The 25,894-nt window shown below is 35.4% G+C and overlaps 5 protein-coding genes and 1 pseudogene across 5 annotated transcripts; all 6 read right to left on the bottom strand.

The window, feature by feature from the left end:
* Positions 1–1,395: 1,395 nt before the first annotated feature.
* LOC125839880 (receptor-like protein 33) lies at positions 1,396–4,435 on the bottom strand. Its single transcript, XM_049518861.1, is given in 4 exon segments — positions 1,396–1,403; positions 2,092–2,484; positions 2,487–3,496; positions 4,041–4,435. Coding segments are annotated over 4 exon segments (1,806 nt in total).
* Positions 4,436–8,335: 3,900 nt separating this feature from the next.
* On the bottom strand, positions 8,336–9,382 carry LOC125839879 (receptor-like protein 50; annotated as a pseudogene).
* A 50-nt stretch (positions 9,383–9,432) lies between these two features.
* On the bottom strand, positions 9,433–9,981 carry LOC125839878 (receptor-like protein 7). The gene has a single exon (XM_049518859.1). It carries the CDS (start codon positions 9,979–9,981, stop codon positions 9,433–9,435), a length of 549 nt encoding a protein of 182 aa, XP_049374816.1.
* A 1,264-nt stretch (positions 9,982–11,245) lies between these two features.
* LOC125839877 (receptor like protein 22-like) lies at positions 11,246–14,976 on the bottom strand. Its single transcript, XM_049518858.1, has 2 exons — positions 14,952–14,976; positions 11,246–13,791 (listed from the first exon to the last, which is right to left on the bottom strand). The coding sequence occupies exons 1-2, from the start codon at positions 14,974–14,976 to the stop codon at positions 11,300–11,302; spliced, it is 2,517 nt and encodes an 838-aa protein (XP_049374815.1). The 3' UTR covers positions 11,246–11,299.
* Positions 14,977–15,482: 506 nt separating this feature from the next.
* On the bottom strand, positions 15,483–17,219 carry LOC125839876 (receptor-like protein 12). Its single transcript, XM_049518857.1, has one exon. It carries the CDS (start codon positions 17,217–17,219, stop codon positions 15,612–15,614), a length of 1,608 nt encoding a protein of 535 aa, XP_049374814.1. The 3' UTR covers positions 15,483–15,611.
* Positions 17,220–22,395: 5,176 nt separating this feature from the next.
* On the bottom strand, positions 22,396–23,184 carry LOC125839873 (receptor-like protein 6). The gene has a single exon (XM_049518856.1). It carries the CDS (start codon positions 23,182–23,184, stop codon positions 22,396–22,398), a length of 789 nt encoding a protein of 262 aa, XP_049374813.1.
* Positions 23,185–25,894: the final 2,710 nt, after the last annotated feature.

Below are 25,894 nucleotides of genomic sequence, written 5' to 3'. Positions count from 1 at the left end.
AAATATAATAAAGCTAATCCCAATTTATATTTATAATTAATTGTTTTGAGAGTAAGCATGCTAAATCCAGTAAAGTATTTTCACAACTTGACCCGTAAAAGAGTAATAAACATTTATAGTTATGTCTTCTTCGTTGTTTGATAGTCATTTATCTTTTTAAAACAACATGTTTGTACTTTTTCCTATTACAGTGAGGTATAAAATTAGTGCAAAAGTAAAAATAAAATAAAAAATAATGTAAAGTAAAAAGATGACTAAATGTTACATTGAATTTTATTGTATTAGAATTCATATTTAATTTTTTATATACAATTCCTTTAATATATAGTTCAAGAAATATAGTGTATCTATATTTTTAACATAGTCATGCTTCCATTTTTTTTTTAATGATTTTAGTTTTTTATACATATGAAACATACTGTCTATAGCATTTCGACTTCTTACAAAATGTAATTCAATCAATATGACAATATTTTTGTCTATATATTTTAATGTGATGTCTTTTATTATGGATGTCATGTCTTTACTTTTTTGTTTGAAATTCTAATTTTTTCTATAAATTTGATATTACACCACCTAGACATTTTGCAATATTTTTCTTTATACGTAATTTTTTTTATAGCCAATTTCATTTTTTATTATTAAAACTTACGTTTAGTAATTAAAATATATTAGTTCCTTTGATATAATAAAAAGTTTATTTTTTCATGAAGCATTAAAAATATCAAACCTCCAACATCTAACAAAAGATTTTCATGCTATATTTTGTGAAGAGTTTTATTCTTATGTCAAGCTTACATACAAAAGGACTTAACTTTGAACTTAGTGATGAATTTATGTACGCTCCACTGTGATATACTCCCTCCGTTTAAACAAGAATGGTCTAGTTTCCTTTTTAATCTGCTTAAAAAAGAATGACCCCTTTCCTTTTTTGGTAACACTTTAACTACAACTTTTCACGTGACATATTTAAGATCACAAGATTAAAGGGCATTTTGGTACATTTGACATAACTTTAATTTAGAACCACATGATTAAAAATTCTTTCTTTTTGAAACGGAGGGAGTTATGACTATGTTAAAAATATAGATACACTATATTTCTTATATAGACAAAAATATTGTCATATTGATTGAATTACATTTTGTTAGAAGTCGAAATGCTATAGACAATATGTTTCCTATGTATAAAAAACTAAAATCATAAAAAAGAAAAGAAAAAAGGAAGCATGACTATGTTAAAATATAGATACACTATATTTCTTAAACTACGTTCTAAGTCAAACTAGGTATTCTTTTATAAACGGGGAAATATTTACTTATATAGAAAGATGTTTTACTGATTCATATCGCGTTCATCAGAATCATGTCAGATATGGAGTTAGAATTTGGCACTTCAGATATCTGACAAGAAGCATCAGAGTTACAAGTACAAGAAATGGAACTCAAATTGAGAAAATTTTGGGGATAATTACCCACACCATTTGTCAGATATGGAGTTTAGATCTAAAAGAGGAATGAAAAGCAGAATATGAAAGAAAGAAGCGCAGATACTTACCCGTTTGCCATGGTCGCTGATACGAAGTATAGAATGGAGAAGAGCAAAGGTTTCCTAATTTCTGGACCAAATGTTCTCCAGATTTCTTTTTACTTTTATTTTCTGTTTTTTGTTAAATTAGGCAGCCAATTTGGGCCAGCCTTTTGTATCTTTTGACATAAATAAATAAATTGGCCCATGTGGCCAAGCCAATTAATTAAAAAAAGAAAAACTTATATAAATTGACTTTTCTAATGTCAATTAGGGACAAACGTGCGTTCCAAGGACTAGTCTATGTACTAGCTGTATATATTTGTGTAATAATGGTGTTAATTGCTTCCTAAAACATTAAATAAACACTAATTTCCCATACAGAAAACACAAAATGAACTCCTTAATTCATTCAACATGCAGGCTGGCTTATCCAACAAAACAGAATGTAAAAAGATCCAATTTCAAAGCTTAGGCACCAATTAGTGAACAGAATGTGCTTATAGTCATACTGCAGCAACTGCCATGACCTTGTCTACTCTACAATAATAAAGTTTAACTTACCTTGACCTCCTTCTGTTTCTATTTCTGCCCGCTCACCAAAAATTCTGAAAAGAAGTCTGTCAAAGAGCTCATTGTATCTTGTGCTATGCAAAAGCAGCCAGGTAACGATGCCAAAACACAATGAAGATCCCAATGCAAAACTTATATATTTCCCATCAACTGTTTCATCGTCAGAATGGCTTCGTGGTTGTGACGATCCATTCATTTTGGTGTCACTGCACAGTTTCTTCAGCGGAAAATCACACAGCCCTGTGCTCCCTTCAAAGGATTCTGCTGAGAATGTCTGAAGTTGGTTGCCACTTGGAATCCTACCGGAAAGTTGATTGAAAGATAGGTTCAAGAAAGAAAGGAATGCGAGACTCGCGAGCTCGTCTGGAATTCTCCCACTTAACGGTTTACCGAAAGATCTAAGGATCCAAGCTGAGTCAACTTTCCGAGGGCCTTTGGTATCCTTCCTGTCAAAGCATTGTGCGACAAGTTAAGAAGGTAAAGCAATTTGGGATCTCCCAATACCTCTGGTATCTCTCCTTCAAAGTTGTTGCAGGAGAAATCAATGGATGTAAAAACTTTAAGAATATTCTCAATCTCCATCTCCTGACCTTTGAGAGTTAAAGTCACTCTATTTCGATAGTAGAGGCCATAGTTGATGAATTCAACTTCCAAGTAGTGTAGTCGTGGCTCTGGATTTCTGCTCTTCATCATGCCTTCCAAGCTCGAGAAGTAATGTGGTAGCAGTGCTCCCCTGAAATTGTTGGAAGCAATATCTACAATTTGAAGCTTCGGCCATGTTTGATTAGCTATACGACACTGGAGATCTCCATAAAACTTGTTTGACCTTAGGACTAGGACGTGCAAACTGGGTAATGTTTTCAACATACATGGGAATGTATCTCTAATCTTGTTGTTTCCAATGTCCAAAACCTCCAGTAATGCACATCTTTGCAGGGATCTTGGAACTTTTCCTTCTAAGTTATTATTGCTGAGGTCTAAAGTTTTCAAACTGCAGTTTGACAAAAACGTGCCACTTAGTCTGTTTCTCCCTAGATTCAGCACTGAGAGATAGTCAAACATTTGAAATAGAGATGGAGGTAGTTTGCTGTTTATGGAATTGTTTGACACATAAAAAAATTGAAGCTGATAAAGATTGCATATGGAGGAGGGTATTGATCCTGTAAGTTTATTATTGGCAATTGAAAGGTAGATAAGAGAAGTAGGTACAATGGGTATATTGCCTTTGATCCCGTTGTTATGCAAGTCAATGACACTCCATAATTCTGAAGATGTGTCGTAAGGTTCTTCCAGAGCCTCGAGGAAATTGCAAGAAAGATTCAGATAACTTAAACTATTACTCCAAATCCAGCTGGGTACTTGTCCTGTGTTACAACGAAAAGGAAGAACTTCAGGTCTACAAGGTGTAAACAGTAGGAAATAGCAGCTGTAAATTGCTACAGAAAATTTGAAAGTGAAGAAGAAGGCTTAAGTTTTCTTGAGCTCAATTTTTTTCACTAGATGTTTCATTACATATGATGTATTTATAGATAAAGTGTTAGAATTACAACCATATAATAAGCAAAATATCTCACACCAAACTATGTACCTATGTGGCTCACTAACCACCACTCATTTTAAATCAAGACTAACATATCTACTACAAAATATCTCCAACCTAGGAGTTTCTAGACAATTCTTACTTTTCTAACATATCTAATTCAAAATATCTCCAATCTAGGAGTTTCTAGACAAATCTTAATTTTCTAACACTCCTCCTTAAGATTTTTCATTGAAACTCCTTACAACAACCTTTGAAACTCAAACTTCTTAGTGGAAAGAGCCTTGGTCAGAATATCGGCCTGCTGATCTTCACTGATGCAATGCACCAACTTAACTTCACCATTCTTCTCGACATCTCTTAAAGCATGAAACCTTATGTTGATATGCTTTGTTCTTGCTGGCCCGGATTTTCAGCCATCGCAATGGCTGATTTATTGTCCACATAGATCACTGTTGGTTCTTTTGGCAACAAATTCAATTCCAACAAGATCTTTCTTAACCAAATTGCTTGATTTGTAGCAGATGCAACAACCACATACTCGGCTTCTGTTGAAGATTGTGCTACAATATCTTGCTTCTTTGTGCTCCAAGAAAAAATGCCTGAACCAAACGAAAAATAGAAACCAGAAGTGCTTTTGCAATCATCCAAACATCCACCCCAATCACTATCTGAATAGCCAATAAGAGATCCATTCTCCACATTTCTATACCAGATTCCATAATTAATCGTCCCTCTAATGTACCTTAACACCCTTTTAGAGGCTCCAAAATGCTTAGTGTTGGGACTTTGCATATATCGAGATTACAAACTGACAGCGAACATTATGTCTGGCCTAGAAGCTGTTAGATACCATGGACTTCCAATTAGACTTCTATAAACTTTTGGATCTGCCCTCTCTTCGCCATCATCCTTCATTAATTTTTCATTCACAACAAGTGGAGTTGCAACAACTTTGCACTTGTCAAGCTTGAACCTTTTTAACAGATTCAAGGCATACCTCTTTTGGGACAAGAAAATTCCTTCACAAGATTGAGATATCTCCATTCCCAGGAAAAACTTCATTTCTCCTAGATCGGACATCTCGAAAACATTTAGCATTTCATTTTTAACTTCTTGAACCGCAAGAGGATTTTCACTTGTAATCATCAAATCATCGACATAAACTGATATCATAATCAACATCTCATCCGCTTGCCTTTTGAAGTACAAAGTAGGCTCATTTAGGCTTCTGTTGAAGCCTTGAGACAAATGAGAATCCAGCCTACTATACCAAGCTCTTGGGGCTTGTTTAAGACCATAGGGAGCCCTTTTAAGCTTGTACACCTTGTCTTCTTCACCTGCAACTGTAAAACTTTCAGGTTGTTCAACATAAATGTCTTCCTCAAGCAATTCGTTGAGAAATGCAGATTTTACATCCAAATGGAAGATTTTCCACTTGTATTGTGCTGTGAGAGCGACTAGAAACCTTACTGTCTCATCCCGTGCAACAGGAGCAAACGTTTCTCCAAAGTCCACTCCAGGCTGCTGAGAATAGCCTTTAACTACAAGTCTAGCTTTATGCTTGAAGATGGAGCCATTTGGATTGAACTTTGTTCGATAGACCCATTTGACACCGATAGCATTCTTCTCTTCTGGCCTATCAACCAACTCCCAAGTATCATTTTTATTAATCATGGCAAGTTCCTCCTCCATTGCTGAAATCCACACTTTGTGGTTTGCTGCTTCTTCAAATGAGGATTGTTCAACAAGAGCAAAATTGCATTGCTCATAAAATTCTGCTAGTGATTTGGTCTTCAAAACAGGAGAGTCTGTAGTCAATTCAACATCTGAATTGTTTTTTGTTCCAGCAATAGGACTAGAGGGAGTATCACCTTTTTACTGATTTGGAGTTGCAGCTCAAGTACTCACACCTTGGTTCTTCACAACAGTATCTCAATCCCAATCATAGTGGCTAGACTCATCCACTACAAGATCTCTACTAATAAACACCTTCCTACTACTAACATTGTACACTTTGTATCCTTTTGCAACTGTACTATAGCCCAACAGAATATACAGTTCTGCCTTGCTATCTAATTTGCCTCTTTTAGCATCAGGAACATGTGCATAGCATACCGAACCAAAAACCTTCAAGTGTCTTGTAGACGGCTTGATACCCTTCCATGCTTCAAATGGTGTTATGTCTTGGACTGCTCTAGTTGGTAATCTATTTAGCAAATAGACAGCGGTGTTGACTGTTTCAGCCCAAAAGTATTTAGGCATCTTCTTTTCTGCCAACATGCATCTCGCCATCTCCATCACAGTTCTATTCTTCCTCTCAGAAACCCCGTTCTGCTATGGAGTGTAGCTAACAGTGAATTGTTGTTGGATGCCTAAATCTTTACAATACTTGTTGAACTGATATGAAGTATATTCAGTTCCATTATCGGATCTAATATACTTCAATTTACAACTACTCTCCTTTTCTACCATAACTTTGAATTCTTTGAAAACATAAAACACTTGATATTTGCTACTAAGAAAGTAGATCCATGTCATTCGAGTCAGATCATCTACAAAGAGAACAAAGTACTTGTTTCCACTCAAAGAAGCCATCCTCATTGGTCCATATAAATCTGTATGAACCAACTCTAGCTTTTCCTTAGCTCTCCAAAGACTTCCTTTAGGAAACGATCGTCTATGCATTTTACCAAATTGACATGACTCACAAACATCTCTACACATGTCAATTTTGGGTACTTTAAGCACCATACCCTTTGATTGCATATACACCAGTGAGCTAAGATTATAATGACCGAACCTTTTGTGCCAAAGCCAAATATCGCTCAATATCAACATTAAAAGAGCAAGTATCAATAGAATAACATGAAATTGGAAAGGAATTGTCAATCATGCTAATTTTAGCTACTTCACATCCTTTAAGGATCATAAATGACACATTGTTTGTCCTTAAAATTAAGAGAATAATTTTTATGAAGCAATTGAGCAACACTTAACAAGTTTTGAGTCAAATTTGGCATATAAAGAACACCATTAATAATTTTTGTACCTTCGTCAGTAAGAAATTTTACTGACCCTCTACGGTGAGCTTCCACCAATGCGCCATTTCCAAGCTTCACTTTGGTTCTATCAGATCTGTCCAAGGTAACAAACAGATTTTCATCAATCTACATGTGTCTTGTGCACGTGCTATCAACATACCATTTACATTGGTCAATATGTGATGTGTGTGAGGCCATGAAAACCTCCTCCTCTGATTTTCCAACTTGGTATCATCTGCGAAATTCACTAGATGGGAAGAACTGGCCACTTTTATTTTGCTTTTGCCTACAATACTTCTCAATGTGACCATACTTCTTACAATATCTACATTGAATTGGAGACCTCTTTGAATTCTGCCAATAATTCTTCTGTAAGTGGTTTGTCTTCTTACAAATGCCACAAGGTGGAAATTTTCCTTTTATCGACAAATCACCTTGGTTTCCACCAGATTTTACCTCTCCAGATTTATCCAACCAGACTTTTCTGCTTTCCTTTTGATGTTTGAATTTATGCCTTGCTTGAAAGGCATCTTCTACTATCCCTTTACTTCTCATAGTAACCTGTTGCTCTTGGACTTGCAATTTGGAGATTAGTTCGGCTATTGTAAGAGTAGTCAAGTCACAAGACTCTTCAATAGCTGAGATTTTTTATTCAAACTTGTCTGGAAGGCTGACCAAGATCTTCTCTACAACTTTCTGATCTGGAAAGGTTTCACCAAGTATTCTTATCTGGTTCACAATCTCCATCAGCTTTGAAGAGTATTCTTTCACACTATCTGAGTCTTTCATCTTCAAAAGCTCAAACTTTCTCTTCAATGCTAAGAGTCTAACAGAGTAAAACTCTACTGTTGCCTTCAAACTCCTCCTTTAACTTATCCCAAGCCTCTTTTGCTGTTTCACAAGTCATAATCCTCATAAACATCACGTCCGTAAGACTTGAATGTATGCAGGTGTGAGCTCGTGGGGATCTATTCACCAACTCATCATACTTCTTAATTTCATTGAGAGTTGCATTAACTCTCAATGGCTGGACAGTAGGTTCTCCAAGCTCAACAACTTCCCATAAGTTGAGAGCCTTTAGATAAGCCTTCATTTTGATGGCCCATATGTGATAATTCTCTCCGGTAAAAGTCATAGGACTTGTCGTTGGTTGGTTTTCAGGTGCCATGAATTTTTTTCAGCAAGCAAATTCAAGAAAGAATAGAAAGTAGATGAGCGAAACAAACAAAATTTGATTCAGATCCCTTAGGAAATAGGCTCTGATACCATGTTACAACGAAAAGGAAGAAGAACTTCAGGTCTACAAGGTGTAAACAGAGTAGGAAATAGCAGCTGTAAATTGCTACAGAAAATCTGAAAGTGAAGAAGAAGGCTTAAGTTTTCTTGAGTTCAATTTTTTTCACTAGATGTTTCATTACATATGGTGTATTTATAGATAAAGTGTGAGAATTACAACCACATAATAAGCAAAATATCTCACACCAAACTATGTACCTATGTGGCTCACTAACCACCACTCATTTTAAATCAAGACTAACATATCTACTACAAAATATCTCCAACCTTGGAGTTTCTAGACAATTCTTACTTTTCTAACATATTTAATACAAAATATCTCCAATCTAGGAGTTTCTAGACAAATCTTAATTTTCTAACATCCTGAAATATTGTTGTATGAAAGGTCTAATGCAATCATGAGTGACTGGTTTTTGAGATCCGGGAACTTTTGCAACTGGCATGATGCCAAGTTCAGTTCACTCATTTGGGGAAAGGGAAATGAGGTTGAATTACTACCTTGTACATCAATTCTCAAATTGTTGTAAGAAAGGTCAAGCTTTTTTAGCCTAGGAAGTCCCTTTATCGCTTCAATATTAATGGTCCCACTGAAGGAGTTGGAAGAAAGTGAGAGTTTTGAAAGCCTATTGAGTTTAAAGATAGACCTGGGGATCGATCCATTTAGATAGTTATTGCTCAAGTCAAGTTTATACAAAAAAGAGGAGGACGCGTTAGCAAATTCATGGACTTCTCCACTGAAGTGATTATTCTGAAGTTCAATCACCCGCAATGATAGAATGGAAAACACAACTGTCGGAAGGGTCCCACCGATAGAATTGTCTTCCAAGTATAGATATTCAAGCTCTGAAAGACCTCCACAATGAGTAGAAGAAAGTGGACCTGTTAGATTGTTATGAGAAAGGTCAATGTAATTGAGCTTCTTTGCCTTATGAAATAGTGGGATTGAGCCAGTAAAGCTATTGGATGAAAAGTCTAAATAAACTAAATCTCTTAGATTTCCCATTTTTGATGAGATAGGTCCAGAGAAATTGCATGAACTTAAGTCAATCTCGGTTAAGGTTGTGAGGTTAGCAATTGTATCCGGAAGTAAACCTGTGAAGTTTGTGCTGCCAAGCCCTAACTCCCTTATGAACCATTCTGTGAAAAGTCAGGTAAAGTGCCAGTGAGTTTTTCATTGCCATATAAATGAAGCTCCTGTAGAGTTGGTACCTGAAAGATCTTATTCGGAAATTCACCTTCTCAAGTTGCAGTTACTGAGACTGAGGGTTGTCAATTTTGTAAAATTTGCTAGAAATTCAGGAACTATAGTGGACAAGTTGTTGTCATCCAGACGAATGACTGAAAGGAAATGAAGATTTAAGAGGACGGGATCAAAAGGGCTTGAAATGCCACAATTTGTCATGATTTAACACTCTTAACTGAGGCAGAGATGAAGATAAAGTTGAGCACCACTCAATCCCCGGCCTTCAATGATATGTTCACTTCATCAAGATGAAGTTCTCTAAGATTTGGCAGGTTTCCAACCAGTGTCTTCAGATCTCCGCTCTCAAGCTTTAATGCGACATTATAAACGTCAAGAAACGTTAACTTCGTCAATCTTGACAATTCCATTGGAATCTGCCCACCAAAACCGGCATATGACAAATTCAGGTATGCTAAGTTTGTGAGCTTATAAACTTCTGTTGGTATTTGAACAGAGTTTAAATAGTTATAAGCCAAATTCAGTTTCTCAAGATACTGAAGATCGAATAGACTGGTTGGATTCTCAAGTCCGCTGAAAATTGCTTCGTTGTCCAGTTCCAAAACAAGCACATGACCTTTCTGATCACAACTTACAGCTGGCCACTGGCAGCAGTCAGTGTTTTGATCCCATCTTACCAGTTTGGTTGACAAAGATGAGTCGAATGTAAGGCCATTCTTGAGCTTAAGCAACAACGCCTTTTGATCACCTAAACAATGACCATACACTGGAGGATTAATCAAAAAAAGCTCCACCAGCATGGTGATGAAAGAAAGCTGTAGCATGAGTGATATTTTCATTGTGAGGCAAGGTTTTAAAATGCAGTAATGATATTGAATGATATGTTGCATGTATACAAATCATATTGGCCGGCACACGCAAAAAAATATTAAGCAAAGACAAGGAATGAGCAACTAAAGTTACTCCAATTTTGAGTTTTGAAAAAGTCAAGACAGCATCACCATTTTGTCTAATCATGAGGTCCTACTTCAGATGTTTTAATATACAAACAAAGTTGATGTTTCTGTCTTTTAGTTTATGCATAGGATGGTGAGGAAGGCTACTCTTTTGTATCTTATCTAGTCTTTAGTTTCAAAATAGACAAATTTCAATTTGGTTTTCTGTTGACTTGGGTTGTGCATATGCAAGTCAACCTAAAATGTTAATCACACAAGGGTAAATCTGAAAACTTCCCAGAATTTACCTTGTCTGAATACAACAATCAGAAGTTTTTCCAATTTTATCTTATGCTCATATTTAACCAACACTTTCTTAAACCTGCATACTTGATCTGTAGATGATACAAAATGAAGTGTCTACTGAACCTAATAATTGCGTATATATTCTCTCTCGTGGGCATCCATTAATGCACACAAGTCATACAATCCAATTGGCATATCCAGCAGTCTTTATTTAGCAAGGAATTATGAAATTCATCATTTACCTATCTTCGATAGTCTAATCAACATTGAAATGGATCTCCTGGCTAACATTAGGTAAAATCATTCATACATAACTCAAAAAGATTAACTCGAAAAAGCTACTCATAAAAGTGCCAAGTTAAACTAAATATTGCTTTTGTATGCAGATGTGCAGCTCTATATGTAGCTTGTGATTTAGAACCAAAACTAACTGAAACAACTTAGACAAGAAAACTTAAGTACAAGTAATCATGTGCAATCTAGTAGGCTAAGCATTAACCATGATCGCTACTTCTCTATTCGGCTTAATACACTACCAACCCCTAAAACTTGTCAAGATATTTCATTTAGACACTCGAATTGAGCCCTATTTCAATTGAACATATCAACTCCTAATAATCACTTTAAGAGGGAGTGTGAAGAATTAAAGTTGGGTCTTTGGAGTTGCAAAAAATCCTCAATAATTAGTAGAGCTTCTGAAATTTTGTAGAATACTATCTTTGATATTTGTTATACTTAAATAAATGTGTAGATATTGCAGAGCTTGCCAGATCATCATAAAAATTATTTCCTATATTCAAATTCAAACACCATATATTGACCAGAGTATTATGAACTCCTTCAGACAGAATGTAAAAGATCAAACATCAAAGCTATACTATAGCCTTATTTTTCTTGACCTCCTTTGGTTTTTATTCTTTCTCCTCCTTTTGTGCTGACCCCAAATTCTTAAAAGAAGTCCATCAACGAGCTCATTGTATCTTTGGCTATGCAAAAGAAGCCAGGTTACGATACCAAAAGCCATAGAAGATCCCAAGGAAAAACTTATATATTTCCCATCAATTTCATGTTCAGAATGGCTGTTAGGTTGTGACGATCCGTCCACTTTGGTTTCACTGCACGTTGTATTTAAAGGAAAGTCGCACAACCCAATGTTCCCTTCAAAGGAATCTGCTGAGAATGTCTGAAATTGGTTGCCACTTGGAATCCTACCAGAAAGTTGATTAAAAGATAGGTTCAAGAAAGCAAGAAATGTCAGACTCACGAGCTCATCTGGAATTCTCCCGCTTAAATGGTTAAATGAGAAATCTAAGGATTCAAGCTGAGTCAACTTTCCAAGAGCCTTTGGTATTCTTCCAGTCAAAGCTTTGTGTGAGAAGTTAAGATGGATAAGTGATTTGAGATCTCCCAATGTCTCAGGTATCTCCCCTTGAAAGTTGTTGCAAGAGAAATCAATGGATGTTAAAACTACAAGAATTTTCACATATTCCACTATTAAACCTTTAATAGTTAAAGTCACCTTGTCTTGATACAGACTATCAACATGCAAATAATGCTCCCCCAGGTCTGGATTTCTGCTTTGCATCATGCCTTTCAAGTTCGAGAAGTATTGTGGTAGCATAGCACCGCTGAAATTATTGTAAGCAAGATCCACAATTTGAATACTTGACCAGGTTTGATTCGCGATAGGACACTGGAGATTCCCATGGAACTTGTTCGACCTCAATACTAGTACATGCAAATTGGAAAAATAATTTAACATGCATGGGAATGTATCTTCAATCTTGTTGTTTCCAATGTTTAAAACCTCCAAAGGTTCACATCTTAGCAGGGATCTTGGAACTTTTCCTTCCAAGATATTGCTGCTGAGGTCTAAAGTTCTCAAACTACAATTTAGTGGAAATGTGTCTGGAATAGTGCCACTTAGTTTGTTTCTCCCAAGATTCAGTACTACAAAACGGTCAGCCTTTTGGAATAGACATGAAGGTATTTTATTGTTAAAGGTGTTGTTTGACATATCAAGAAATTTAAGATGATCTAGATTGCATATGAAAGAGGGTATTGATCCCGTAAATTCATTATTGGCAAGTGATAAGAAAGTAACACTACCTCCCCGACTTGTACGGTAAAATGTATCATCACTGTCAGGTGGTAGAAAGGGTGGATTGCCCTTGATCCTGTTGCTACTCAAATCAATGGAAAGAGGACTCCTAGACATATAGTAAGGTTTTTCTAGAGACTCCAGGAGATTGTGAGAAAGATTCAGATCGCTAACTTTCCAAACCCAATTTGGTATTCCCCCTTTAAGTTTGTTGTCCGAAAGGTCTAATTCAAATAAGAATGATTGGTTTTTGAGATCAGGAAACTTTTGCAACTGGCATGAAGCCAACCTCAGGCGGTGCATCTTAGCTGGAAAGGGAAATGAGGTTGAATTACTTACAATTCTCAAGTTGTTGTAAGACAGGTCGAGGGTGTTTAGCCTAGGAAGTCCGCTAATCGCTTCAAGATTAATGGTCCCATTGAACGAGTTGGAAGAAAGTACTAGTTCTGAAAGACTTTTGAGTTGAAAGATAGACCGCGGAATGGATCCATTCAGATGATTATTACTCAAATCAAGTGTATCAAGAACAGAAGAGGATGCATTTGAAAATTCATGGATTACTCCACTTAAACGACTGCTCTGAACACTAAGAAACTGCAAGGACGGGATGGAAAGGAGAACTGCTAATTGAGTTTGAGTGGAAGAAAATGGACCATTGTTATTAGAAAGGTCAATGTAATTGAGCTTCTTTGCCTTGTGAAAAAATGGGATCGAGCCAGTAAAACTGTTGAATGACAAGTCTAGATGAACCAGGTCTGTGAGATTTCCCATTTTTGATGGAATATCTCCACTGAAATTGCAACCTGCTAAATCAAGCCGGGTCAAATTCCGAAGGTTAGCAATTGAATCTGAAAGGGAACCGGTGAATCCCGTGTAACTAAGCACTACTTCCCTTAATGCACTCTTATGTGAAAATTCAGGTAAAGTGCCAGTAAGGTTTTCATTGTATGATAAATCAAGCTCCTGAAGAGTTTGTACCTGAAAGATTTTACTAGGAAATGGACCAAGCAAATTGCAGCTCCGGAGTCTTAAGGTAGTCAATTTTGTAAAATTTGCTATATATTCTGGAACTCCACTAGTGATTAATTCGTCGTCCAGATCCAGAACAAGCACATGACCTTCTTGATCACAACTTACACCTGGCCACAGGCAACAGTCGGTGTTTAGATCCCATCTAACCAGTTTGGTTGATTTAGAAGAATCGAGAGTAAGGCTTTTCTTGAGTTTAAGCAACAACACCTTTTCATCGCCCAAACATTGGCCATACACTGGAGAAATATTAGAACTAATCAGAAACACCACTAGCACAGTAATGTAAGAAAGTTGTAGCAGGAGTGATATTTCATAGTGAGGCAATATTATGAAGTGAAGTATTGAAATGATGATGAATTCTATATATATATACAAAATAATCTTGGCCGGCACTCACAAAGACAAGAATTTTTTTGGAAACGTCAAGACAGCTTCATTGTTTTGTCTAATGAGGTCTTACATCAGATGTTTTAAAATCTAAACATAGTTGATGTTTCTGTCTTTTCTTTTACATATGAAACGACTAGACTAATTCCAATTTGGTATAATTTCGCTTTGTAGTTTTATGTTGACTTGGGTTGTGCATATGCAAGTCAACCTAATATCAGTAACATAAGCTATAAATTTACACAACTTAAGCTTGTAATTGACAATGACATTCAATTTTTACAAGAGCATAAGTTGATGCCTTGCAATGCTTTGTTGTTTCTCAAATACAATAAGATGGAAACTTTGACATTTTGATTTTAGGCGCGCCTAGATATATAAGTAGAGTATGATTATTAAGTGACTCTAACGATAAGAGTAAGATAGGTGCAGGGGTTACAACCAAAAGAACAAATATTTAAATGTGTTTAACCCTGCCAACACTTCCTTAGACCTATATGTTTATTGTTTCATCAGGACTCAGTCTAAAGAACAAAACTTAATCTATGATGGTTGTCTGAAGGTGACAAATATTAATGGCTTCAATAGTCAGAATTGCATAAATTTCATCTCGCGATTAGCATCAGGTAAAATATTGTCTTAACACAAAGACTAACTAAAAAATCACCGAAACGAATAGAGATCACTAATATATAGTCATCTTAAGAATTTGCAGAAAATAAGACCAATCTTTGTTAGCATGATGGACAGATTAGAATAGCTTTACATTATCTATGTAATAACTATATATATTTGTGTAATTATGGTATTAATTGCCTCCCAGACATTGGAGTTATCCAGGGATTAATATAACAATATTTTTCAGAAACATTACAGCTAGGAGTACGTAGCATACCTTTTGTAGTGTAAATAGCAGATTTTTAGGCATGTAACTCCGATAAAATTAAACAGGCAACCCACCAATATATCTAATCAAGGATCTCCAAGACAATGAACTTGTTCAACTGACCATGTTCTGGCTTATAGGCAAGCATTAGAACTTATTGCCTGATTGGCAGCATAAATTCTTCCCAACGAATTTTTCAAGATAAGGTCGTCTACTAAAGATTTTATTAAGCGGGAACAAAGCTTAAGATCGGAAACTTTGGGGACACTAGGCATAATTTCCTCCATAATTCTCTGGTTATTATATTTTTGGTCTAAGATCTGTTGGGGTATATTAGTGTGAAAATTTGTTGTTATCCCTGCGATTTGTTTTGATGTTTTGAGTATTGATAGTTGGAAAAATGATTGTAAACAATAGAGGAGGAAATAAGGACTCTCGCAGTAATGTTTGTAAATAAGTAAAAGAGCCAAATAATTGAAAAATGATAAACAGATCATCATGAAAATTATTCCTTACATTAAAATTCAAACACCACTCTTCACCATACAGAAAACAAAGGAAAAACAAAGTGAACAATAGTATTATGAACTCCTTCAAACAGAACGTAAAAGATCAAACATCAAAGCTATACTTGACCACCTTCAAAGATTTTATTCATGCGCCTTTTTTTGTGTCGATCCAACATTCTGAAAAGAAGTCTATCAAGGAGCTCATTGTATCTTTGACTATGCAAAAGCAGCCAGATTATGATGCCAAAGCCAACAGAAGATCCCAAGGCAAAACTTATATTTTCCCTTCAATTTCATGTTCAGAATGGCTGCTAAGTAACTGTGATGATCCATTCACTTTGGTTTCACTGCACGTTTTCTTTAAAGGTAAATCGCACAACCCTGTGTTCCCTTCAAAGGAATTCGCTGAGAACGTCTGAAGTTGGTTACCACTTGGAATCCTACCAGATAGTTGATTAAAAGATAGGTTCAAGAAAGCAAGAAATGTGAGACTCACGAGCTCGTCTGGAATCCTCCCATGTAAATGGTTAACTGAGAAATCTAAGGATTCAAGCTGAGTCAAATTTCCAAGGGCATTTGGTATTCTTCCAGTCAAAGCATTGTGCGAGAAGTTAAGATGGATTAGTGATTTGAGATCTCCCAATGTCTCAGGTATCTCCCCTTGAAAGTTGTTGCAAGAGAAATCAATGGAAGTTAAAACTACAAGAATTTTCACATATTCCACTGTTAGACCTTTGATAGTTAAAGTCACCTTGTCTTGATACAGATTATCAGCACTTAAGTACTGCTCCCATGGGTATGGATTGTTGCCCTGCATCATGCCTTCCCAGCTCGAGAAGTAATGCGGTAGCAAAGCATCGCTGAAATTATTGTAAGCAAGATCCACAATTTGAAGCCTTGACCAGGTTTGATTAGCAGCAGAACACTGGAGATTCCTGTAGAACTTGTTCGACCTTATGACTAGGACATGAAAACTGTATAATTTCTTCAACATGCACGGGAATGTATCTTTGATCTTGTTGATTCCAATGTTTAAAACTTGCAAAGGTTCACATCTTTGCAAGGAGCTTGGAACTTTCCCTTCTAACATATTGTTGCTGAGATCTAAAGTTTCCAAGCTACAATTCAGCGGAAATTTATCAGGAACAGTACCACTTAGATTGTTTCTCGCTATATTCAACACTACGAGACTTGTAGCCAGCATTTGGATTAGACAGGGAGGTATTTTTCCGCTTGTGGAGTTATTTGACATATCAAGGAATTGAAGCTGATCTAGACTGCATATGGAAGAAGATATTGATCCCGTAAATTCATTATTGGCAATTGAAAAGTAAGTAATACTACTTTTCCAGTTTGCAAAGCGATCTGGTAGAAACGGTGGATTGCCCTTGATCCTGTTGAAACTCAATTCAATGACAATAGAAGTAGTAGATATATAATAAGGTTTTTCCAGTGACTCAAAGAGATTGTGAGAAAGATTCAGTTTTGCAACTGTCCAAACCCAATTTGGTATTTCCCCTTCAATTTTGTTGTCTGAAAGGTCAAGGGTGGTTAGCCTAGGAAGTCCATTTACCGCTTTGATATTAATGGTCCCACTGAAGGAGTTGGAAGAAAGTGAGAGTTGTGAAAGCCTATTGAGTTTAAAGATAGACCGGGGGATCGATCCTTTTAGATGGTTATTGCTCAAATAAAGTATTTCCAGAACAGAGGAGGATGCATTTGGAAATTCATGGATTTCTCCACTTAAATGACTATTATAAAGATAAAGGTACTGCAATGACGGGAGGGAAAGGAGAACGGCTAATTGAGTTTGAGCAGAAGAAAGTTGACCATTGTTTCTACTATATAGAAAAGCGAAGCCGACCAAGATGACCAGGGGCATATTAGAAAATCTGACTTCAAGGAAGGGCAAAATAGTAATTAAGTTATCAAGATAGTTACAACCGACCTGAGTAATGAAATTTCTAGAAAGCAGGGACTCTTTATATTCCATGGCGCCTTTCCATGGTAGAGAGTTCCAGAGAAAATCATCGACTCAAAAAGACTCCTCTCATATGATGTTGGATTACAGGTCAGTTATCTCAATCTTTGCTCTAAGCATTTTCTGTTCTCAATCTCAAGGCTTTCAAAGACTGTTCTTTCATATCTCTTCCTTTTCACTGTTGGGTGTTCCAATTTGAGGGTTTTTTTTTTGCTTAGATTCCTTTTCAGTTCTATTTTACAACTGAACTTGATAGATGATATTGTTATTGTACTGTCTGCCCACTCCCCAATTTCATGGTTGATGATCAATTACACTCCCATCACTTTTCCACTCCAAGTGGCTTTGTCTTGCTTCTCTTCATCATTTCGATTAATTTACAAATGCAGGTATGTTTCTCTTTAGTTTTTACCTAAATTTTCTGTTTCTTTTCCCTTTGTTGTTCTTTTTTTGTTTTTTAAGTTCTCTTCAAATTTAATTATTATCACATATAGGAATATTTCTACTAAAATGATGGTTCATAGATAGGTTGTTAGAAATCAGATTGATTGGAAAAATTAAATATATGAAAGTTAGAAGTCTTAATTGGGGTATGTAGAATTTTGGAGAGATAAACTAAAGATGTCTTTGATCAGCACATTGTAGCATGTTCTATGATGATAAAAAAAAATTTCTTCATTAATTATTCAGCTTATGGTGAAGTAGAACATCCTCCTACAGTTCCATCAGTCATTTCAAACAGTAATCATCCAAGGTCTGAAAGATATGATTCTCGACACCATTCTTCATGCTCTAGAGCAATACTTATTGCTAGATTTGGTGATAGTGTTGTTCCCATTAACATTGTAAATGGTGAGAGCGATTCTCAAGCTTTTATGAGTCGGTTCCAGTCAGAGATAGCTACTTCTCTGATTGCAGCTCCGACTGTCAAATTGCCTTGTACTGTGAAACTCGGAGTATGGCATTATGATGTTAATGATCCATGTGCGCCGCTTGATGCTGAAAAATGTCGTTGTGCTTTGTAGGTGAGATAATTTCTATTGTTTCAAAGCTTTGAAGTCTTGATATGCCTTGAAGGGCAACAACTATTTAACTGTCTTTCATGAATTCTGCCTAACATGGAGGCTGCTTCTAAATTTCATGGACAATTTTGTCATGATGGTGCAACTTCAATAGTTATGACCACTGGCTAGCCATTTGTGTCTAAAAGAGTTGTAAGGAGGACCCTGTGTTGTGCCGCGATATCAAGCTTGCTGGGAGGGCAGCCTGATCGACAATTTGACATGTCTCAATAGGTTTTCTTGTATCCAACATTTGCTTGATTATAGAAACTCTAAGTTATGCTTATTGGTAGAAGAAGTGGGAGTATCTATTAATAATAAAAGAAAAAGAGCCTTCATCAATTGACACAGTGAAATAACATTCGTATATATAAGCAATTTATATGGAGAACCATTGGTTGTGAAATAACTATTGGTGGTTGGGACGGTATTGATAAATGACCTCAGATAAAATGCATCTGACACCAACTAAACTGTTATACTCTCAGATAACTTGCGCCTGGCACCAACTAAGCTATTATATGACAAATTCTTCATTGTGTCTCTATCTATGCAGTCGCGATCTGATTTTGGGAACAGTGGACTAGGCCATACTATGTAGGGCATTTCTATGATGGGTATAGGTATGCATTCCCACCACCATACGATTCAGGGATGTATACTTCCGCCTATGGGGTTTATCCAGTGTATGGAACTCACCAGCAACAAGTAAGCTGAAAGTCTGCTACCGAGTTTCTCTGCTTAAATGGTGAATGTGCTTACTTCATTTGTTTCAAACTGGGAACGTAGAATTTAATAAAATCCGTCCAAATGAGGAGTGGAATTGAATTTTGACTGAATGAGTTAGTCTCCAAGGGATTCTATTAAACATATACTTAGAAATTTGGACTTTTAGACATAAAACTTCTTGGGGTTATGTATGAGCTACATATATATTCTTTGGAGGAGGCAAGGTAAATACTAAATCTAATGGCTTCGTTTTCTTTTCCTCTCTTCACACTTGCTATTCATTTTTTCATTTATTCATCGTTACTACATATTTGTTTGGTGGTCACTTGGGAACTCTATTACCTTGTAACAGTTTTCATTTATGCTTGTATCTCGAGCAATTAGAGTTGTTCATTGTTTGACTTCATTTCAGGTAAGTACTTTCTCAGGCTCTGCATCAATTGGTTTGTAATCCTAAACTATGTTTTTGGTAGGATTTTGTGATCTCCTGGAGAATGGACTCTAGATAATTTTCTTCTTGTAATATTTCCGTCTTAATCCTTTGAGGAAGTAAAAGCAGAAAATGAATTGGTAGATGAGAAAAAAAAATGAAGGGGAAGCTAACGTTTTTATTTTTTTAAGAAAAACATTTAAATTGAAGGGGATGCTCTCTCTTTATTTTGTTTCGAAATGAAGTATAAAGTTGGTTGAGCATTTGTTCGATAAGAAATTGTGGCATGGGCATAGATGTTGATCCTTTCTTTGGAGAGTAGGGTCTCTTTTTATATTAAAAGTTCCTGTGGGTTGGTGGTGTACCATATCATGTCTTATTTTCTACTTCGTCATATTTGATTTTGCTTACCATGTTTAATTATAAAGGTAGTTCTATTTGTGCATTGTTATTTGTATTAAGCGAATCTCACTTTTTGCTGGATAAAGAAACGAGACTTCAAATGATTTCTCCAGTTAAGAGATGTTCAAAATAACGTTTTATGAAATAGAACTGTAAGTTGCAGTAATGATTGCTCTTATGGAGCTAGACCTAACATTTTGAGAAAAAATATTTTTTCAGTTCTTCTCCTTCAACTTTCAAGAACACTTAGGAACGACCTCTTTCAATGCCATTGCTGTCAGCGGCAACAAAAATATGAAATTTAATTGATACGTGGTTACGCAAGGCTGCAATGCCTCCAACTCCACCATTTGGACTCAGAAGGACGATTCAATATTGCAGCCCTTCCAACATCGATTCACTGCACAAGATAAGAAGTGTAATCTATTGGTTATTGTATGTTACATGCTATTTTTAGCATCGTAATTTTACAGCTAATATACTCTGACAATTAAGATATTTTATCCACCTTTAAACATATAGAAACATCTAGGCAACTATGGTCTATCGTGTTCCTTTCTCTTCAACATCTTTCTTGCCCGAGTAGTTTCTCCATGACGACACTTCAGATTTAACTCATTTTCTCTGCTGTTCCCTATTTCTACTTTTCGTGCAAAAAATAATAATAATTGATCTCTTCTGAACTCCTTTGCTCTTATCAGTTAAGTTTCCGTTGTTACCTAATTTTAGATTTTAATATTCATTTGATCCACTGCTTATTGATGTTTTTTCTTTCAGGATAATTACTATGGGCTATATAGAATAATGCCCAGTTATCAATAATGTGTCTATTCTGGTCATGTTGGCATTTTTTTTACGTTCATTGTTAGTTTACTGCTTGTATAATTTCTTAAATGTAATCTTCTATCCTAGCAGACTCCGCTTAACTTCACTTGGTTCATGCCACAACGATCTATTTGGAAGGACAGTTTTAATGCACTCTTGACTATGAAGAAGACAGAATCTTAGTCAAGAACTTAGTTGAAATTTGTCATTATTATGTTTAAGGGGCAACAATTATTAAAACTTTTGATACATTTTAGAGACTCCAATCTACATTTTTCAAATGATATTAGAAAAGATTCATCAAATCAGCAACTGATGCAACAGGGATTCTTGATAATACGGAAATAACTGTAGTCTCTCTTTGATGCTCTACAACTAGAAGCTACTTATTTTGCTTCTCCGAATTTGATTTTATTATTTAAATTAGTTGAGTTGATAATGAGGGTTAATGTATGGATTCACTCTCCATATACTTGCTACTTGAATTTGTTCCTCAACCAACATGGCCTCATCTCTTTGATATATCATAGGAAGTATATCAACTAACTACATTCAACTACGTAGTAACAAATTATGTTGTAGGGTCATTTGAATTGCAACGAAATAATGCCAGTGTATTCTGTTTTACGTGATTTTAAAGTCACTAACGGATATAACTGTGCAGATTGCAGGCCTTAGGACCCTTTGATGTGAAGACTCATACTTCCACAAATATGACACAATCTTTTGTTCCATAATGCCAGTATATTTTGTTTTACATAATTTTAAAGCCACTAACAGAGTTAATATTTGAATTGTAGTAGTAATAGTAGTATTTGTAGCTATATCACAATAAATAAATCAACAGAACTCCGCGCTAAATATCACAATAAATAAATCAACAGAACTCCGCGCTAAATTACAAAAGTTGCTTCTAAAAAATAATTATTTAAAAACCTTTAGTATGAATGAGACAAAATTGACCTCGAATAATTTGAGGTTGTACTTGATCAATTTTGATGTATATCTATTAGTAATTGATTTATAAATAGTTATATACAAATGTAATTAGTACTCCCATATGTATAATGTTCAATTACATAAATATTTCACTTTGAAAACAACATTCAATAGAAAGGCATTCACAAAATATATAGATAACACGTTTGACTACTATATTTTGTTCAAGATAATAGTATTTTTATTTACTTTATATATAATGGTGTTTATATGTGATTGTCTCATTTATATTAATCAATTTTATATAACAAATAAGACTACACGTTGGGCCCGTGCTTAGCACGGGCAATACTTGTCTAGTTGTTATTAGAAATGTCAATGTAATTGGGCTTGTTAGCCTCATGGAACAGTGGGATTGAGCCAGTAAAGTTGTTGTTTGACAAGTCTAATGAAACTAGGTTCATTAAATTTCCCATTGTTGACGGAATAGGTCCTCTGAAATTGCAATCATATAAGTCTAGTGTAATCAAACTTCGAAGGTTAGCAATTGAAACTGGAAGCAAACCGGTGAAACTCGTCTCCCTAAGACTCAACTCCCTTAATGCATTTTTCTGTGGAAATTCAGGTAAAGTGCCGGTAAGGTTTAGTTGCCCAACAGATCAAGTTGTTGTAGAGTTGGTACCTGAAAGATTTAACTGGGAAATGGACCAAACAAATTGCACCATCGAACACTTAAAGTTGTCAATTTCGTAAAATCTGCCAAAAATTCTGGAACCATAGTGGACAAGTTATTCATATCGAGATGAATAACAGAAAGGAAAGGAAGATTTACCAGGACAGGATCAATTGGACCTGAAATTTCACAGTATCTCATTGACAAGACTCTCAATTGAGGTAGAGATGAAGATAACGCCAAGCACCACTCACTCCCCTTCAATGAAACATTCACACCATCAAGGTAAAGTTCTCTAAGATTTGCTAGACTTCCAACGAGTGTCCCCAAATCGGGGCTCTCTAGACTTAATAAAGAGTAAGGAAAACCTACAATGTCATTATAAGTAGAAATGTCAAGAACTACTAACTTCGTCAATCTTGACAATTCCACTGGAATCTGCCCTTCAAAACCAGCTTGTGACAAATTCAGGTACGTCAAGTTTGCAAGCTTATAAATATCTGTTGGTATTGGAAGAGAACGTAGGTCGTTATAAGCCAGATTGAGCTTCTCAAGATGTTGAAGATCGAAGAGGCTGCTTGAGTTGTCAACTCCGCCAGAAATGGCTTCGTTGTCCAACTCCAGAGCAAGCACGTGACCTTCTTCGTCACAACTTACACTCGACCACAAGCAGCAATCAGTGTTTCTATTCCACCTAACTATTTTCTTTGGCATGGAAGAATCAAATGTAAGTTCATGCTTCAATTTAAGCAATGAGGCCATTTGATCCCTCAAACATTGGCCGTCTACTCGAGAATTAGAACTCATTATCAGAAACACCATCAGGATAGTGATGAAAGAAATTTGTAGGAGTGATATTTTCATAGTGATTAGCAAATTTTGTGAAGTGAACAAATTAATGAATGATTAGTAGAAACGGAATGCAGCTTTAAATAGTTGCATGGCACATGGAAAGGAAGACCAATGTACTTCACATGTTGCTAGTTACAATATGGATTCCAGCGAAACCAATTTAGTCATTAGTAAAGTCGTAGTCAATGAAGGTACTTCTTTGAAGAATAAATTACGAATTGGGTAAAATTGAATACAAACCAAATCCCTTTTTTTTTTTGGAGTGTTGATTTGGATTTGGATTTGGATTTAACTTTTTTTTAAAATCTGATTTTGGATTGGACTTTGGGTTTTTTTTTGGAAAATTTAAGTATCTTAGTTGATTTGTTATCTGAACTTTCACCTTGTTCGTGAAGGTTTAATTCCTCACTCTGTAACCATTTCCCCTTTTTTCCAAACAAAAAATTTCATATCCAATATGAATTGCCCAAACACCTACAGACAAAGGTGAGAAACTTTTCTGAGTTGTAATAAATAAATTGGAAATGGTACTTGAAAAACCGTCAGCACGCGTTTGAATATTTTGTCCTTGAGTTGATCATTGAAATGAATGAATGGAAGTAGTATATGCTTTTGCGTGAACCAATTAGAAATTTAGAATTTGTAAGTATTTTTTTTTTGAGTGAATGCGTAAAAAAAATTAAATGTTTTCTATAGACGATAATGTTTTCTTGAAAAAAAAATTTCCCTTATTTTCTTGTGTTTAGTATACTAGTTTTCGAGAAACGCATGTTCTTCTCATATAATTATTATCAAACAATTCTAATTATCGATCATTTCAACAACTTTTTGATCTTCTTCATTCTTTAACCTCTGCATGAAATCTAATAGAGAAATGTAGAAATGGAGGTAGAATATTGAAGAGGAGCCAATCTTTAGCTGCTTCCAACATTACAAGACATTAGTTAAGACATAGAAACCTGAATTCACTAACAAAATGTTATATCACCACAATAATAATTTTGACAGTGTTTGCTAAGATTAGAGTCATTAGAACTTTGGACAGAATAGCCCTGTAAAAAGAGCTCAAACTATAAAAAACAAAAACATATTCTACAACTTCATTTAGCTAAGAATCATCAAAAGAATGCAAATATTTTGGGACGACATCCACATGTTCTTATAAATGAGTTTTGTGCCTGAAACAATTCCACCAAGTTGTCTTTCTTGCCTGGGGACTAACACCCAAGTAGTTTGTCATGAGACCCGTGTTAGGCTCGAAAATAAGCAGGTATAATGTGGAAGCTAGCAAAGCAAACCTCGAAAGACCACGAGTAAGAAGACAAATGAGAAACACACCAAAAGAGATAGATTTAACGTGGTTCGGCCAATCGACCTACGTCCACAAAGGAGATGAACAATCCACTATAAATATGAGAGTACAAAATATAGAGAGTGACAACCTCAACCAATTCACTCGAAATACAAGGAGGTACACAAAATTCTCCTCCATAACCGCAACTCTCAAAACCCTAGGACTACATTGTGAATGATGATTAAGTTAGAAGGTACAAACTTATATTTATAGAGTCCTAAACCTTTCCTACAAGAAAAGGACTAGTTAAAATATTAAAACATTTTTCTAAAAGGAAAATCTATTTATGGTAAGAAATCAGGGCAAATAAATGTCAACAACCCGTGATACCAAACATCATAGCCATTGAGATCTGCTTAAGATCATTTTCCATACTCCTTATGTTAGCAAGGGATTGCACACTGAATATAATAACAAGCCACGAGCAAATCTTGTATCTGATAACATGGCACCAAAGACGTCGAAGATGACGGCTATGAAGACGTAGTAATCTATAGGAAGATCTTGTGGACTAACCAACGAAGCCTTGTACAGTTTCGCCGCCATATTTGAGTAAAAAGATTCAATGGGATTTGCAAATTCAATTGTTCTTTGGGTGACTTAAATAAGGGATCTTAGAAAAGGGAAGATGAAAACAATCAAATTATTAAAGATTTTTTAGCCAAAAATTAAAATGACCCATCAATTTCCAACTTAATTGTTTGACCTTTGAAATTCTTCATCAGTTTGCTCACAAAGAAGAGATGAAGAAGTATTGTGCCTTGAGAAAAGGAAGAGTATTGAATTAAATCATAATTATGAGTATTTTTATGCAATATTATTAATGTAGATGAAGATCAATGGTCAAACAATTAAGTTGTAAATTGATGGGTCTTTTTAATTTTTGGCTTTTTTTTTTAATAATTTGATTCTTTTCATAATTATGAGTATTTTTACTTGCAATATTATTAATGTAGAGCAGATAATTGCTTTATATATATATATATATAAAGGGTAAAACGGTAATTCAACTTTTGACTTGAGTTCTTCCCACTTATAATATAATATGATAACTCAGAAAATGTTATCCTAAAATTAAAGTATTTGTAGGGATGTGAGTGGTGGGGATGGAGGCTACCGAGGTGATGGTGAAGATGAGGTGTGTTGGAGGGTGTCATGTCTAGAATTTATTTTCCTTACTTTCACTAGGAAAATATATCATTTTTCAAGACTAATGTCGAAACTTTGAATAATTTTTTTCGCAAAATATTTTCTTAAAGTGGAAGAAGGGTTATTCTTGAACCAAGAACAAAGGTTGAGGGTATTTTTAAA

This window comes from Solanum verrucosum, unplaced genomic scaffold (genome assembly GCF_900185275.1).
Source record: "Solanum verrucosum unplaced genomic scaffold, falcon-dt-bn FXZP01000177.1, whole genome shotgun sequence".
Lineage (NCBI taxonomy): Eukaryota > Viridiplantae > Streptophyta > Magnoliopsida > Solanales > Solanaceae > Solanum > Solanum verrucosum.
The sequence above is the reverse complement of the archived record's forward strand: the minus strand, read 5'-3'. Positions and strand labels throughout refer to the sequence as shown.

Coding starts and splice junctions, on each gene's coding strand:
- LOC125839878 (XM_049518859.1), bottom strand. CDS start 9,981: ATGCTGGTGGAGCTTTTTTTGATTAATCCTCCAGTGTATGGTCATTGT.
- LOC125839877 (XM_049518858.1), bottom strand. CDS start 14,976: ATGCTTGCCTATAAGCCAGAACATG. Junction 13,792..14,951: donor TGCCTATAAGCCAGAACATG/GTCAGTTGAACA, acceptor ATATTTCTCCAG/TGTATGGCCAATGTTTGGGC.
- LOC125839876 (XM_049518857.1), bottom strand. CDS start 17,219: ATGCCCCTGGTCATCTTGGTCGGCTTCGCTTTTCTATATAGTAGAAAC.
- LOC125839873 (XM_049518856.1), bottom strand. CDS start 23,184: ATGAGTTCTAATTCTCGAGTAGACGGCCAATGTTTGAGGGATCAAATG.